The sequence below is a fragment of the Pseudoliparis swirei genome, chromosome 6 (assembly GCF_029220125.1).
Source record: "Pseudoliparis swirei isolate HS2019 ecotype Mariana Trench chromosome 6, NWPU_hadal_v1, whole genome shotgun sequence".
NCBI lineage: Eukaryota > Metazoa > Chordata > Actinopteri > Perciformes > Liparidae > Pseudoliparis > Pseudoliparis swirei.
Genome location: NC_079393.1, coordinates 9177690 through 9192742, shown reverse-complemented (window position 1 = coordinate 9192742; position 15053 = coordinate 9177690). Strand labels below are relative to the sequence as shown.

Sequence of the window (15053 nt, the reverse complement as noted above, 5' to 3'; positions counted from 1 at the left end):
ACTTACTAAGGTCTTGATAACTTGTTCAACAAGTGGCCAATAAACAATATGGGAAGTAGCAGAAACAAACACTGGTTAAATGTTATCTTTTTTTAGAATACATCTTGAACATTATGTTAATATACATATATATATATATATATACAGATATATACAGACAGGTAAGTTGATATATATATATATATATGTATACATACATATATAGAAAAATATGTATATATATATATTATTTTTTGGGACTTTAGTATTGAATAATAATTAATTATCTTAATTTATAGACACAAGCTAATCATGTCTGGGGGGTAAGTTTAGATTTTGTTGTAAATCAGTATCTGTAAAATATAAAATGTTATCATGTTCTCATCTTATTTATTTTCCTTTTTAATATCATAATGTCTAGTACAGACAGGTAAGTTTTTACTATGTAAATAGTGCTGGATAGCACCAGAAAAATGTACACTTAAAAAACATATATAATGTATTTTTGTAGAAAAAAGATCTGTGTATCTCGCAGACGGGCCCTCAATGTCTTAACTCCAACTTACCTGCAAAAAAAAACCGGTTATGACACGATCCACAAGTTCACAAAATAAAGGTGATCTGTGCCCCAAAAGTGAATCATTCCGTTTTATTCAATTCAGACCAAGCTGCTGAACATGTCAGCTGTGATGTTGCAGGAGAAGAAGCTGGAGAAAGAAAACACTTTGAGTGAGAGAGTCTCTTCCCTTCAGCTGTCTGCTGTGTCCATGCAGGACCGTCAGCTATGTGCAGGTCTCAGCACGAGCTGCCAGTCAGACTTCAGTGGAACATCTTTGTGAAATGCTCCATATGCACATAAAAGTCAGTTAACTACTATCACACAGTGACATAATGACATCATGTCAAATGTTATAAATCATCCCATGATGATGTCATCGGGGTTATCTTGCGTTGGGTTTTGGTGACAGGAGGTGCAAAGTTTTAAAGATGAGGGAGTTCACCAGGCAGAGGTCTAAATGCTGAGTTCACGGTCACATATTGTTCGTCGGCTGGGGAGTCGCAGATTTCTGTAATTTCTGATAGCCACAATATCTTCCACTTAGTGAAAAGAAATAAAATCGTGTAAGCTATGTTAATTAAATTGTTTAAATGGCTGCAAAGCCATAGCAGTTAAATCTAAATATAATGCTACATTAATGCAAACACAATAAATGCAGCACATTTAAACGAGAGACGGTGTTGTATCTGTTTTCACTTGTTTAACCCTCCTGTTACCTTAGGGTCAATTTGACCCCATTCAATGTTTAACCCTCCTGTTACCTTTATATTTACTGACATATTTTACCCTTGGGGTCAATTTGACCCCAGCAATTAAAACCTCCAGAAAATTATTAAAATTAATATTGTTTTCCAAGTTTAAGTGTGAGGTACTTTATGTTTGTTTGTTGACTACCTAAATAGCCCTTTAAATATATAAAAAAGTTGATATTTCTTATACAGGACTGTCTCAGAAAATTAGAATAGCAATTAAATGTCATGCATTCTGGATCAAAACTGAAATATTGCAAGCCTTTTATTCTGATTTATTGCTGATTATGGCTTACAGTTTAAGAAAACTCAAATATCCTATCTCTAAATATTAGAATATCATGAAAAGTATACTAGTAGGGTATTAAACAAATCACTTGAATTGTCTAATTAACTCAAACACCTGCAAGGGTTTCCTGAGCCTTGACAAACACTCAGCTGTTATAAATCTTTTTTTTTACTTGGTCTGAGGAAATATTAAAATTTTATGAGATAGGATTTTAGAGTTTTCTTAAGCTGTAACCATAATCAGCAATATTAAAATAATATTGCAATATTTCAGTTGATTTGTAATGATCCAGAATGCATGACATTTTGTTTTTATTGCATTACAGAAAATAAAGAACTTTATCACAATATTCTAATTTTCTACATATGTTTGACACAGTGAAAAACAGCCTGGGGTCAAATTGACCCGAAGGAACACCGACATTAAACATTGAATGGGGTCAAATTGACCCGAAGGTAACAGGAGGGTTAAAGAGCTGATATAAATACACAAGACACACAAGTAGTTTATTCATGCCAATGAAGTGATTACAAGCATAGCATTGGAGGAAATCTAGCATCAACACTCCAGAGTCAGAATGACAGGACCCGTTTTTTCCCATGTTGTGTGAAGGCAGCATAACAAGAAGATGCTGTTGGATGTATTATGGGAAATATAGGCTGCAGCATTCTTGACCCATCAGAGAGGCACTAACAGAATATCCCAGCCTCTGCTGCTATGTATTTTTTCTTTCTTTTTCTTACCCGTACCTTGACTATACTCTTTGAAAGCAAGTTCTGCAAAGAGCAATCTAAAAATAGTAGTTGACCCGAGGTTTATGCTTTACTATTCTTGTTTAATTGCTTGCTGCCTACCAATCTTTACGTTGATGGCATGAGCCGTCGCTCTTTGAGCCGAATGAACTCCGGCGGGCTCAGTTTACAAACCATCAAGTCCTGACAAGCACCTGTCTCTGTTCCTCTGCCACTCAATAAAACCTGAGTAACATTTGGCTTTGTTCTCACCTCCAAGGTGGTCCTGTAACAATGTGTGATCGGGCTATAAAAGTGAGTCATGATCACACGCATGCAAAAGAGAGGCGATAACAAGGAACAGCAAGGTGAGCATCGAATGGAAAGGCTTCTTATTTCTTGTGATGATGTGGTAAAAAAAAGAAGAGTCTATTTGAATTAATGCAAGGAGACAAAACTCAAGTTCTCAACAAATCATTTAATTAATTTTCAATATTTTAATCTTTATTTTGTTGATGAACAAAGCAGTGTCCTACAGTTGATGTAGCCACAGTATGTGATTTTGGGGTTAAAACAAATTAGATGCCTATAGATCTTAGGCGTAGACCATAACTTGAACTGTGCTGTTGGTTCTATTAATAAAGGAAAATAACAAAAATTTCACTCTAGGTTAATTTTTTCCTTCTGTTGAACTCCTTAACAACTTCATCCAACCTCCACCCGACTGGTGGAGGTTGGATGAAGTGGGTCAGTGAGGAACGGCTCTTCAAATTCTCACTGTCAATTCCGCCCAACAGGTGTTGTCAAGATAACAGAAGGAACACAAATGTTTGGCCCCATCGATGAAGTTTTATTACCTCCTTTCCCGCATGTTATTGTGGGGATGCTATATGCAACAGTAAATGTCACTGTTGGGGGACAGACAGGAGTCTATTTTAGTGAGCCATTCACACTCGCACTGCCGCTATAAATCTGATAGATTTTTCCGTCTCAGAACGTCGATTGCTGCCTCCCTCACGCACACTTTTCTTCAGTTTGGAGGCTCAAGGAGCTGTTCGGCCTCAATAAGGTACAGAGTCGCTTTTATTCTGGTCTTTGTGGATGACCGTGAACTCGATGTGGTGGCATGTAGAGACGTTGATCTTAATATGAGAATAAGGATGCATTGTTCAGCATTTAAAGCATTTAAAGCACTTACTAGTGTCTTATCGTCACTTTATTTAGAACATCCTTGTGAATAAGATGAACAGCAAATTTAACATTGGCAGTGTACATGCCTGTGGATTATCTGGGCATTGATTTCGGTGTCACCTATGCAGAGACTCTTGTGAGTTATGAAATGAAACTTTGCTAATGACACAGTACTTTTATAGTCACAGTCATTTTTAAAGATGTATTCTTGAAATATGCATGAATACGAAACAGCAAACCAAAGTCTGCACTGTAATATGTATTTGCATTTGTTATAATATTACATTTGAATGAGGAAAATGTGAGAAAAAAAACCTGATATGTGCTGTCAGCGACAAATGTTGACCACAATAAAGGAAACAAAATGAAATGCAATGAATGCAAAATGTGAATTACGACACAACAAAATTACAAAAATATTCAAATCGGCCTTAAAACTGTACGAGGGCGACACACGCGTGAACAAGAAATAACTTTGTTCAGCTTTAATGGGCCAATGAATGTTGGGAGTGGGTGAACTACGTTGACCCCGGAGGTTAAAGAGGTCATCGCTCTTAAGGGTCCAGCTCCACTGAACAGGTGTTAAAAGCTGAATTCACTCTGGTTGCATGTAAGTGCATTCAAACTCCACAGAAAAGAGACTTTTAATGATCTTTTATTTTTTCCAATTCTAGTGCCGGATTAAAACAATCATGGCTGATCAGTGAGTATAATCGCTTCTGGGTTGTTTTACAGTGTTCATTGACAGCTTCAAAGTATACTGTAAAACTATGTATGGATTCTTATGATGTAAATATGTTGACGTATTTTTTCTCTCTCTTGTTAATGCTCCAACAGATCTGTGAGTATCAATCATAGAACATCTAGAAATAAGCTATTTTACAGTTGTATCAGTTTCTAGATCTATTTATCTAATAATGCAATTTAAAAGACAATATATGCAAATGTGTGGTTTATATATAACATATATGGAGAGTATTACATGTTTTTTATCTGTGAATTATAGAAAAAATCAAAGATCTCCTCCTCTCGGAGGCTGGGGTTGAAGGTAAGTTTTCCTATATTTGTGATGTTTTTAAAGTATATTTTTTATGAAGAATTAGATGTTAGAGTTCATGTCTTCTCTTTGAACCTCGGATAATGGTTGTAATGTGTGTTAAGAAATACACGATATATACAGTATTACTATTCTTAAATACATATTCTTAAAGGATGTGTATTACTTATGGTCAAGTTTCATGCACATTTATTGAACATTCTTGTATTTATTTGAACTTTTGCTGTCTAGTGAGCCGATACATTTTTATGTGAAAAAATATATAATTTTAATACTTTTTTTAGATTCGACTTTTGACAGTCGCTGCTGAGATGCTGCAGGAGGAGAAGGAGCAGAAAGTGAAGGAGAGAGAAACTTCTCTGGAAGAACGAGTTCCTCCTCTAAGTCTGTCTGGGCTGTCTTTACAAGACCTTCTGGTAGTTAACTTTATCCACATCTTCCAGTTCACTCACTAATACATTTATTTCTATATTACTAAAATATTCAGATTTTTACAAGATACTTAACAAATCTCCTTTACACAGGATCTTTGTAAAGATTTGCATCTCAAGATTGACGCTGTAGATGAGGAGTGGTATGATATCGGCCTCAAGGTGTCCAAAAACGACAAAGAGGTGAGCTGCTCAACATATTAATAATATAAAGTGATGCATGTGGACATGTATTTTTCTGGGTGGTTTACTGCATCCAATGTGTTTACAAGACAAAACAGCTGAATGTGAACAAACACTGCCCCCAAGCGGCGATATGAGGACATAGCAGAATCATAATGTTAAAGTCTGATGCACCAATCAGGGACCCACATATTTGGTGGAACTCAAATCAACAGAAATCTGGGATGAAATTCTAAATTTGTGATTTGACTAAACCGGCTCCATCGTTATCTTCCACGGCATTTTATATGTCAAGAGTCACTTCATCCAACTTTCTGAAACATAACAGTAAATTATGGACTGACATTATATGGTTACAGGCAGGGTCATTTATATTCAACTTTAGGATCAATAATAAATTGAGGTTGACTATATATTACATATTTTGTATTGAGAAATCAGTCCTTGCTAACCACAGATTATCAAATATTTTGTAAAAGTAGCATCTACATTTATTTTCCTTTTGCATGTGTATATTTATATTCTCCAGTAATTGTTAAGATGTGTATTTATTTTAATAATATTAGTTTCAGTGTGAAATATGTAATTATTTAATATGAAACGGTTTCATGTCCAAAATAAATATAAAAATAAATAAGTGCATGATAGTTCCATGTTGTGTGAAAATAACTCTTAAAAAAAAGCAAAAATCCTGAGTGAAACATAACAACTAAAAAGAGTAAAAGTCTTTCAAAAAGAAAAGAAAAAGTGCAAAAAATAAAAGCTACATTTCAGTATTCTAAAAGTAAATAAAGTTTCTCTTATTAGTATTTTTTCTAGCACTTTTAACTCTCGCTTGATACATCTCTGTTAGCTGAGGAAGACTGCATGCTTTGGTTAAAAGCTCCTGAAATATGAACCGTATACATGTAAATTAAAAAAAATAAAATTACAAGAGTAATAGTAAACCTTCAGCTCTTTATTATGGATTTATTAGAAGTAGATACTGTATCTTGAAAATCCTTCCCAGTGTTCATAAATCCATAAATAAGTGTACTGGTGGGGACACATCTCAGATTCTTGGGAGCTTCTCACTCTATTGTGTTTATGTAAATGAATACATTGCAGTGAGGGGTAATATGGTGTTTAAAAAAAAGGGCAACAGCAAAATCCTTTCTATAAATACAATCCCCGTCCAGATAAACAACATGAACCTGAAGATCATTGAGATCCAGAGTAAGTTCAAGAAGCCGACCTTGAAGAGAGTGAAGATCTCCGCTGAGGCCATGCTGAGGGTTCTGCTGGGCTCCAAACACAAGGAGTCCATCGACTTCAAGGCCAACCTCAAAACAGTGAAGAAGGAAGAGGAAAAGGTAAACCGGGCCTTCGCTTCAGCGCCTCAGAAACCTTCAGCTCGAGGCTATTTCTGGTTGAAATGACGTGCGTAATCGTGTCTGTCCGTGTTATGTTTCTACCAGAAAGAGGAAGTCACCGACTGGCGTAAGAACGTGGAGGCCATGTCTGGCATGGAGGGCAGGAAGAAGCTGTTCGACGCCTAAAGAAACACGTACTTTTGATTAAGAGATCATCTTCTCATGAGGACATCTTAACATGACTTACTGTCTTACCTCTATTATATCAAGTTGTGAATTTCAGGTGGGACAAACACATTTTTAAACAGGATGATCTTGCTTGTTATAATCTTACAGAAATAAAATAAAAAGAAACAGATATTGTTTGTGGTCTTTAAATTAGGTTCAACATATTCGTACACTTATTCTGATTGCAATGCATCTTTCATCTTTGTAACAGTGACTGTTTGCAGGTCTCCTGTGCAGCCTTGTGGTGGCAGCAGAACACTTTCAAACCACCGCTCTGACACGTGTGGAGAGGACTGTGGACACACATTGTTTGTCCCTCGTAAATATGTATCTGCTGTGATACAATGCCATCTAGCTTTTAACAATTAAACAGCATGATTGCACTCTGAGTTCAGGTCCTTGCAGTGAAGATTGTGTCATGTTTGTACTGATACAAACATAAAAAACAACGATTTCATCTCAATAAAAATAGAACATTCCTGCTGTTGTTTTCCTCCACTGTGTGATCTATTAATCACTTTGCATTTTATGTAGGATCCAGTTTTATTTCACATGTAAATTGGATGAAAGCGCCCTCCAAGAGATTAAGTGAAGAAGCATCACACGTGGATTCTAAGATTTCACACCTCAGACTCGTGCAATGTGCAAGAATGGTAAGGACAGAGAGTCTATTTTAGTGAGCCACTCACATGAGCGCTGGATTCTATATATCTACCTCCTTTCTGCCCTTCCCGTCTCAGAAAAAGACGCCTGTGAGTATTTGTCACCTGCTGAATAGGGTAAGGAGTTTTATGTTGATGAGCTTTTTGATGCAATACTCTTGCTATGAATTGAGAGAACTGATGCTACTCCAAATGTATCGGGATTAAAAAGCAAGGAAGGCTTTTGTTTTCCTCTGAACATGCATTCTGTTCATTTCTGTTATAATTTGATTACTTGTCTGACAATTATGAGTATTTTAGGCTTCGTTGTTGGTTTGACCTTTTCGACAATGTCACACAATGTTCGTGTCCTCTTGGTGTGGAACTGCACCCCATGCTGTAGAGGATTTCTTAATCAGAAGTGATGCATTTTGATTTTTTACCACAGTAAATTAACTGGGATTCTTCTCTATAAAAAAAAGAATGACAAGAAATGATAGTTTTCTTTTGTATTCTTTGTGTTAAAGATATATATTATAACAGGAGGAGACACATAAAGCTGCAACCATGTCTGAAGGGTAAGCACTCGCGTCTCATTTACCTCTCATAATACACCACACCAACTTACGACAAGACATACAACAAATGTAACAAATGCACCTTTTCTCCTTCTCTTCTTGAAATGTGGACACCAACTTCCTAACTGGACAGGGCTTCGGTGAGTTATTAATTCATTGCATCAGTTGTGGGACAGAAAATTGCACTTTAATGTTTGTTGAAGTATATTTATATTATATTTTAATGTAACGTTTTTATAATAAGCATTATAAATTGTTGTATATACCATGATAAATGTGTAACACAGTCCAGAAGAACCAACACTGGGTAATTCCCTGTGTACTGATATTTTAAAAGTTAAAACCAGAAATCTGACATTTTCTTTCCCAGAAACCAAAGCCAAAGATCTCTGCATCCCGCAGACTTTTCTTGAAGGTATATTCTGTGTAACCGCCTGTTGGATAGTAATGCCCGACACATCTCCAGGTGTAAACCGTTCATTGTCTGGTTGTCTGGGGCGTAACTCTGTCCATGTACGTGCACCAGACCAAACTGATGAAGAAGGCCGTGATTATGGTGGACAATGAGAAGCAGGAAAGAAAAGAGGAGCGAGAGAGAACCCTCTCTGAGAGAGTCCCTGTCCTCCAACTGTCAAGCATGTCTTTGCAGGATCTACAGGTACATTTAATATTGTAATCATTACACACTCGCTTTCTCCTTCTAAATGTACTTTAATTATAAAGCATGTCAATCCACACAAGGAGTTTGTATTACATGTAATTTGGCTCTAAAGAGGTTCTTCATTAAATTACATAACTACACCTACACCTAATGGGATCCAGCCGCAAACAATTACTTTTGCTTTTGAGATATATGTCACTTAGACTTCTGCCGCCACCTAAATACAATTAAGTTGAATGTAATTTATTGTGTGGTGCTCAAATCCTCAAAAATGACATTTAAAAACCTCAGCAGCAAGGCTTCCTGCCAAGAACAGTCTGAGTCCACCGACCACAGTGGCAACAGTTTTAATGGAAACAGCAAAGTCCTTGGATTCCTCTGCACATCGTACAAATTATACAACAACTTCTGCATGTATTTATATAAATTCATATTATGGTATCGTTAAAAAACAATGTGCTTACTTTGAGAGCGCACACACTGAGGTGGAGACCAGTTAAAGTGCAAGACCATCAAAACGACATGGCACAACTCTTTTCCAGTATCCCACGCTTTATTTAACGTTTTTCGGGCCATCATAGTGGACTGGAGTAGAGATCTGTGAAGAGTGGTATTCTATGTTGTTTCAAAACCCTTCAACCCAATTGTGGGTTTAAAGAAGTTGAATAAATTAAAGGCGTTTGTGTCCACAGAAAATTTGCAAAGAGCTGGCCCAGAAAATTGACGGGGTTGATGAAGAGCGGTATGACGTTGATTCTAAAGTGAAGAAAAATAGTACCGAGGTAAGCAGTATTTGTGAAGAACGGTTTTGATTTCTCCTTTTATTTCAACAATATTCATTTGGATTTGGATGTTTTTCTGAGGGTGCAGCGTTTGTCATTTGTGTTGAAAAAAAAAGATAAAGGACCTGTCTCAGAAGATCATTGAGCTGAAGGGCAAGAAGAGGCCGGCTCTGAAGAGGGTGAGGGTGTCTGCTGACGCCATGTTGGGAGCTCTGCTGGGCGCCAAGGTCAAAGAGTCCGTGGACTTCAAGGCCAACCTGAAGACTGTGAAGAAAGAGGAGGAAAAGGTAAAGTTGAACTAACACGCAACATGATGTGGCGCCACTTCAATTCACTTAACTTCATCCAACAAGAATAGTACGCTCACTAAGTGTTGCTTTCCAGTCCAGTGGGCATTAGACACACAAAAACAATTAAAAACACATGAAATAAGTTACAGTTAGAGTCTGAACAGGAAGATTTGGTAGTTTAGGTTCAACAGAATACCTTTTCCTCATGACACATTGTTTGCAAACAAGATTGCAGGTATCATCTGAACTTTGATGACCATGCATTTGACACACAGAAAAACTGCTGATGTTTTGCGGTAGAAAGTAGACAATAAAACCGAGAAAAGGTTTTAATTCTATATATTTTCTAAATGCAGGTGGACGGAGTTTGAGTCGTGTTTTAGTCGGACTGAGCTGATTCTAAATGGTTATCTCTTCACCCCACAGAAAGAGGAAGTGACCGATTGGCGTAAGAACGTGGACACCATGTCCAAGTCCGGCATGGAGGGCAGGAAGAAGCTGTTTGATGCCGCGGTGTAGATGTTGTGGCAGAATTCTTTGTGAAAGATATTTGCTGCAGGTGGAACCAGTGAAACATGTGACTGCTGTTTACTTAATAATGCAAGCGAGCCAAGTAAAGATCAAGTCAATAGTGAAAGAGTTTAATTTTGAATAATATCTAATAATTCATTCAATACATATATCGATTTTTACATAATGTATGAAAATACTATGTTTTTAGCACTTAGCGATAAGCACTATATCGCCTTTGTAGTTTTAGCATCTATATGAATTCATGAACTCAGCTCCAGTTTTGGCTGTTCAGGTCTCCTGTAGTAATGTAAGTGTCTTTTGAACCATGGCCTTATATAACAACGTAAAACACAGAGAAGAACATTTCTGTGTATACTTGTGTTTATGAGAAAATAAAAAATGGATATTGGGTTCAAGTGTTCATTGAGTTAGATTATGGTGAGCAGCCTTGAAAATGAATGTGGCTTAGACATTATGAGAAGAAGCAGAAGAAGGTGTATCAAAAATGATTGTGGACAAATGTTTAAAATAAAATATTGGGTCTGTTTTATAACAATATTGCATGTTTTATGATTTAAGCATGCATCTGATGGTTGACAGGTATACTTGAATAATTAAACACCCATTCACAAATTCTCAAATGGTTTCCTAAAAAAGGTTGAAGATATATACATATATATTGAGAGAGAGAGAGAGAGAGTGCAGGGAAATAAAATAATCACGTGTGGCACTTGACAGTCTCAAAAATATATTCCCTGCATTTACTTTTTGGTTTGATCCTAACTTTTTAATGCACCGTTAGCGTGAATTTATTATGTATTTTATTTGTCACAGGCCAAATAAAATAATTCAATAAATAATTCAGCAATCAGCTAAGCTAAATGTATTGAACTCTGTATTCTAACTTTTATCGCGGACATTTTCCCCAGTCCCTTAACGCACCTGCATCAACAGGCTGGTAATAGATCGAGGTTAAGTTCAACTGTCCGTCCTTCCGCCTGAAAACAAATTGCAGCCATTCTCCTGACCTACAGGCACCACAAAGCCCATCAACACAACAGCTAACGGTCGCTACCGGACTGAACCTCCTCAACACACCCATGTTCAAGAAGCAACGGTTAGTGCACCGTCACGCCCCTTCATCACCCTCCTTCTCTCTTTAGGAGGGAACGTGCCTCTACGTCACTACCTCTCCTAATATGGGCATAACATTTGACAAAGGTACCGCCCACTTTTTATATCCGCCCATCTGATTGGAGAAATGGTTTGTCATTCGTCAACGTTCAGGGTAACAACTGCTGAAACAGTTTCATGGCCGCACATTTACGACTGTTCCAGCTACTTTGAGGCCGGATTTCAAACACACACGGGGTAAGACGACATTTGTACAATATTCTGATTATTTTGGCACGACTTTGCCACATGCCTGTAGTTATGTCTTTTTAACGTTAGACTTGTATCTACCTGGGCCTGAGCGCGGCCATAATATAAACGGTATACTCTAGAAACGCGTCCATCCATCCTTTCAGGCTGGCAGACAAGCAGTGCAGCGCCATCCAATGAAATGTTCGCATAGTTATTCTGCAGGCGATATCTATAATTGTCCTGTATCCAGCCTAAGAATAAAGTTAGCGTTAGCTAACCGCTGTAACGCTATATCTATCTCCTAACGGTATCTGCCTTTAGCTGTGACTCGACGACCTCTGACCTTTCGCTGGCACTATCTGCTCCTGATCTCAAATCAGATACACTGATCTGTGACTAAGTGAGATAATACACTGAAAACTGTAAAATAATGATAATTCATTCCTATAATGCCCCTGGTTTTGCACTAACTCTACAACTGTTTAGTTAATTTCTGCTGAATGTGTGCAGGTTTCTGCTGTTGGTGCTTCGGATGTCCAAGTACACACTCTTTCTTCTGAGGCATGGCGAGGGGGCCTGGAACAAAGAGAACCGTTTCTGCAGCTGGGTTGACCAGAAGCTGAGCGAGGATGGGGTGAAGGAGGCCCAGGACTGTGGAAGACTCCTAAAGGAGCAGGGCTACAAGTTCGACTTAGTATTCACCTCCTTACTCAGCCGCTCCATCCACACAGCATGGCTGGTGCTGGAGGCCATGGGGCAGGAGTGGGTCCCCGTGGTCAAGTCCTGGAGACTGAACGAGCGCCACTATGGTTCCCTGATTGGCCTGAACCGGGCCGATATGGCTCTGCAACACGGAGAGGAAAAGGTGAAGTTGTGGAGAAGGAGCTACGCGATCACTCCACCTCCGATTGATGAATCCCACCCTCACTTCCTGGAAATCTACAATGACCGCAGATACACCACTTGCGACGTGCCAAAAGAGAACCTTCCCCGAGCAGAGAGCCTGAAGGAGGTGCTGGACAGAATGCTGCCGTATTGGAACAGCACCGTGGTGCCAGAGATAAGGAAAGGCAGGACTGTGCTGATTTCTGGTCATGGAAACAGCTGCAGAGCTCTGCTGAAACACCTGGAAGGTATGCGACTGAACTGAGCCGAGCTGTTCTAAACGGTGCTCTCTCGGCTTCTGTGTTTGTGCGGTAAAAGCATTCAGGCTGCTGTTTCTAGTCTTCAGCCATTGAATTGTGAAGGACATATTTCAGTTCCACAAATGGAAAGTTGAACTTGTGTAAAAAGGCCAGTGAGTTTATATTACATTCGCCGATGGCTATGATGTCCATGCTGACCTTTCATCGCACTCGTAAGCTTTGGATGCTTCTTGTGCCAGAGGACACCCCTTAATTTAACACGCATGTACTATTACTTCATGTTTTGGAACATCTATCAACAAGCTTTCGTTACAGCGTTCATGTATGTTTGTAATCAAGCCTGGTTGTGGCTCGTTTTTTCCGTGTTTATCTGAATATAAATGTCCTTATTTCAACAGGTATATCGGATGAGGATATTGCCCGTGTGACTTTACCCACAGGGACACCTGTGCTGCTTGAGCTGGATGAAAACCTCAAGCCTGTGAAACCTCGACAGCTCTTGGGAGATCAGGCGAAGATTCAGGCGGCAATTAAAAAGGTGGAGGACCAGGGGAAAGCCAAACCGTCAACTTGAACTCTCTTAACTGTCTGTTCTGGTTGCCTGTGTGCACTTTTATTAGGTACCGGTACAGTGAAAACTCTTGAAAAGACTCAAACAATCATAATAATACATGACATCTTATAATCACATCAGCACATTGTTCATAAGATTCTAATGTCAGGTGTGAAGTTACTGTATGTGAAGTCGTGGCCTGACCTGGATACAGAACGTGTCATGGGTCCGACGGGTCCAACAGGAGCAAGTACTGCACTGTAATTGTTTCAGCGCTGTCTTGAGTTGTATCTTGTGTAATCACTGGTGTTTAAGCTAAATGTTACCACGTGGGGGGACTCAAAAGTGGTGCATTATTTATTTACCTTTTGACTCCACCTTGCAGATTACTTGTAATTTGGTGAATCTGAAAAAATCGTCAAATATATCACATTAAGGAAGAAGAAGAGAAAAAAAGCTCCTTTCTAAAAGATACTTTTCTGGTACATTGATGAGCTTTAACCCTTGTGTTGCCTTAGGATCATTTTGACCCGAACCAATATTACACCCTCCCCCCGCTTTAGGATTAATTTGACCCCATTCAATGTTTAATGTCGGTGTTCTTTCGGTAGTCAACAAACAAACATAAAGTGCCTCACACTTAAACTTGGAAAACAATATTAATTCTAATAATTTTCTGGAGGTTTTAATTGCTGGCGTCAAATTGAACCCAAAGGGTAAAATATGTTAGTAAATATAAAGGTAACAGGAGGGTGAAACATTGAATCGGGTCAAAATGACCCATAGGCGGGGGGAGGGTGTAATATTGATTCGGGTCAAAATGACCCTAAGGCAACACAAGGGTTAAAAGAATTCCCTAGCATTTAAACATGTGCCTTCCGTATTAACTACTTACTTTTTATAAAAGCAAACGGGTCTTGTGATTTTTTAAATTATTTTTCATTTCTATGAAAGCACTCCATTAACAACTCTTACCTCTTATAAATTGATTGCCAGGCTATTCATTTCCAAGAATGGGGTAAAACTGAGCCACAGAAAAGCTGTAAATATGCAAACTCATATAATCTACTCAACTGCTGTCACAGTAACTCGTACTATTAATTAAAGAGCCTACTTTTATCGTGAGGTTTCTACAGCACATTAACTGTGACGCAACAACGGTTGAGTTGAAAACACTGTGGCAATTTGGTGATAACTGCTTTATGCTTTTGGGTTTTGAGTTTTTACATGAACAAAAAAAAATGAATCCCCTTCCCAATTCGTAGCAACAACTGTGAATGTTAAAAATACCATTACGAAATTGTTAATGACATGTGTGAAAATGTTACAAACCACTTTTTGAGTCTGCACATGTCCTGTATTTACTTGTAATTTGATGTTACTGCTGTATGTGGAGAGGAGATAAGAGATAAGTTACGATGATGCATTTGTAGCTACTAAAAGAAATTACTGATACACGTGTAATCTCATGGGTTATTTATTGCCTTCCCTGCTGTTCACACCTTACTATACGAGAGCCTGCATGATGAAATAAAAGGGAATTTAACTTTTCCTAAAACGTACTTTTTTATTTCAGCGCTTTGTGTCACTTTCAATTTTCAATCTTCCTGACACTCATTTTACAACATGACGGCGTGTCAGATAAAGTTAGTTATAACTTGTTTAATGGGGCAACAGGAACCAATTAGAGAACAAGCAACAATGCTCTTTGAGAAGTAAAAATATGCTTGCAATTTGGATTCTGGTTGCCTTGAGCCCGCTGGAAACAATAAACAA

At 38.1% G+C, this 15053-nt stretch overlaps 3 protein-coding genes across 7 annotated transcripts; all 3 read left to right on the top strand.

Moving 5' to 3' along the window:
• Positions 1–2511: 2511 nt before the first annotated feature.
• On the top strand, positions 2512–7228 carry LOC130194855 (troponin I, slow skeletal muscle-like). Of its 2 annotated transcripts, XM_056416030.1 has the most exons (8): positions 2512–2675; positions 3302–3376; positions 4173–4339; positions 4505–4546; positions 4840–4971; positions 5080–5169; positions 6348–6521; positions 6627–7228. In XM_056416030.1, the coding sequence occupies exons 5-8, from the start codon at positions 4867–4869 to the stop codon at positions 6705–6707; spliced, it is 450 nt and encodes a 149-aa protein (XP_056272005.1). In that variant the 5' UTR covers positions 2512–2675; positions 3302–3376; positions 4173–4339; positions 4505–4546; positions 4840–4866; the 3' UTR covers positions 6708–7228. The 2 variants fall into 2 exon arrangements, with proteins under 2 accessions (XP_056272005.1, XP_056272004.1); XM_056416029.1 differs by lacking the exon at positions 2512–2675 and having other exon boundaries at positions 3150–3376.
• A 97-nt stretch (positions 7229–7325) lies between these two features.
• LOC130194853 (troponin I, slow skeletal muscle-like) lies at positions 7326–10624 on the top strand. Of its 3 annotated transcripts, none has more exons than XM_056416027.1 (6): positions 7326–7811; positions 7918–8108; positions 8339–8626; positions 9322–9411; positions 9528–9698; positions 10128–10624. In XM_056416027.1, exons 3-6 carry the CDS (start codon positions 8480–8482, stop codon positions 10218–10220), a joined length of 501 nt encoding a protein of 166 aa, XP_056272002.1. In that variant the 5' UTR covers positions 7326–7811; positions 7918–8108; positions 8339–8479; the 3' UTR covers positions 10221–10624. The 3 variants fall into 3 exon arrangements, with proteins under 3 accessions (XP_056272002.1, XP_056272003.1, XP_056272001.1); XM_056416028.1 differs by having other exon boundaries at positions 7326–8108; positions 8339–8383; positions 8495–8626; XM_056416026.1 differs by having other exon boundaries at positions 7326–8108.
• A 100-nt stretch (positions 10625–10724) lies between these two features.
• On the top strand, positions 10725–14835 carry bpgm (2,3-bisphosphoglycerate mutase). Of its 2 annotated transcripts, none has more exons than XM_056416025.1 (3): positions 10725–11331; positions 12090–12712; positions 13123–14835. In XM_056416025.1, exons 1-3 carry the CDS (start codon positions 11315–11317, stop codon positions 13296–13298), a joined length of 816 nt encoding a protein of 271 aa, XP_056272000.1. In that variant the 5' UTR covers positions 10725–11314; the 3' UTR covers positions 13299–14835. The 2 variants fall into 2 exon arrangements, with proteins under 2 accessions (XP_056272000.1, XP_056271999.1); XM_056416024.1 differs by lacking the exon at positions 10725–11331 and adding an exon at positions 11338–11585.
• The last annotated feature ends 218 nt before the right edge of the window (positions 14836–15053 follow it).

Excerpts from the sequence above, each read along its gene's own strand:
- LOC130194855 (XM_056416030.1), top strand. The coding sequence starts at position 4,867 with ATGCTGCAGGAGGAGAAGGAGCAGAAAGTGAAGGAGAGAGAAACTTCT. Across the intron at positions 4,972-5,079 it reads TGTCTTTACAAGACCTTCTG|GATCTTTGTAAAGATTTGCA; the intron begins GTAGTTAACTTT and ends TCCTTTACACAG. Across the intron at positions 6,522-6,626 it reads TGAAGAAGGAAGAGGAAAAG|AAAGAGGAAGTCACCGACTG; the intron begins GTAAACCGGGCC and ends TGTTTCTACCAG.
- LOC130194853 (XM_056416027.1), top strand. The coding sequence starts at position 8,480 with ATGTACGTGCACCAGACCAAACTGATGAAGAAGGCCGTGATTATGGTG. Across the intron at positions 9,412-9,527 it reads TGAAGAAAAATAGTACCGAG|ATAAAGGACCTGTCTCAGAA; the intron begins GTAAGCAGTATT and ends TGAAAAAAAAAG. Across the intron at positions 9,699-10,127 it reads TGAAGAAAGAGGAGGAAAAG|AAAGAGGAAGTGACCGATTG; the intron begins GTAAAGTTGAAC and ends TTCACCCCACAG.
- bpgm (XM_056416024.1), top strand. The coding sequence starts at position 11,476 with ATGGTTTGTCATTCGTCAACGTTCAGGGTAACAACTGCTGAAACAGTT. Across the intron at positions 11,586-12,089 it reads GGATTTCAAACACACACGGG|GTTTCTGCTGTTGGTGCTTC; the intron begins GTAAGACGACAT and ends GAATGTGTGCAG. Across the intron at positions 12,713-13,122 it reads TCTGCTGAAACACCTGGAAG|GTATATCGGATGAGGATATT; the intron begins GTATGCGACTGA and ends TTATTTCAACAG.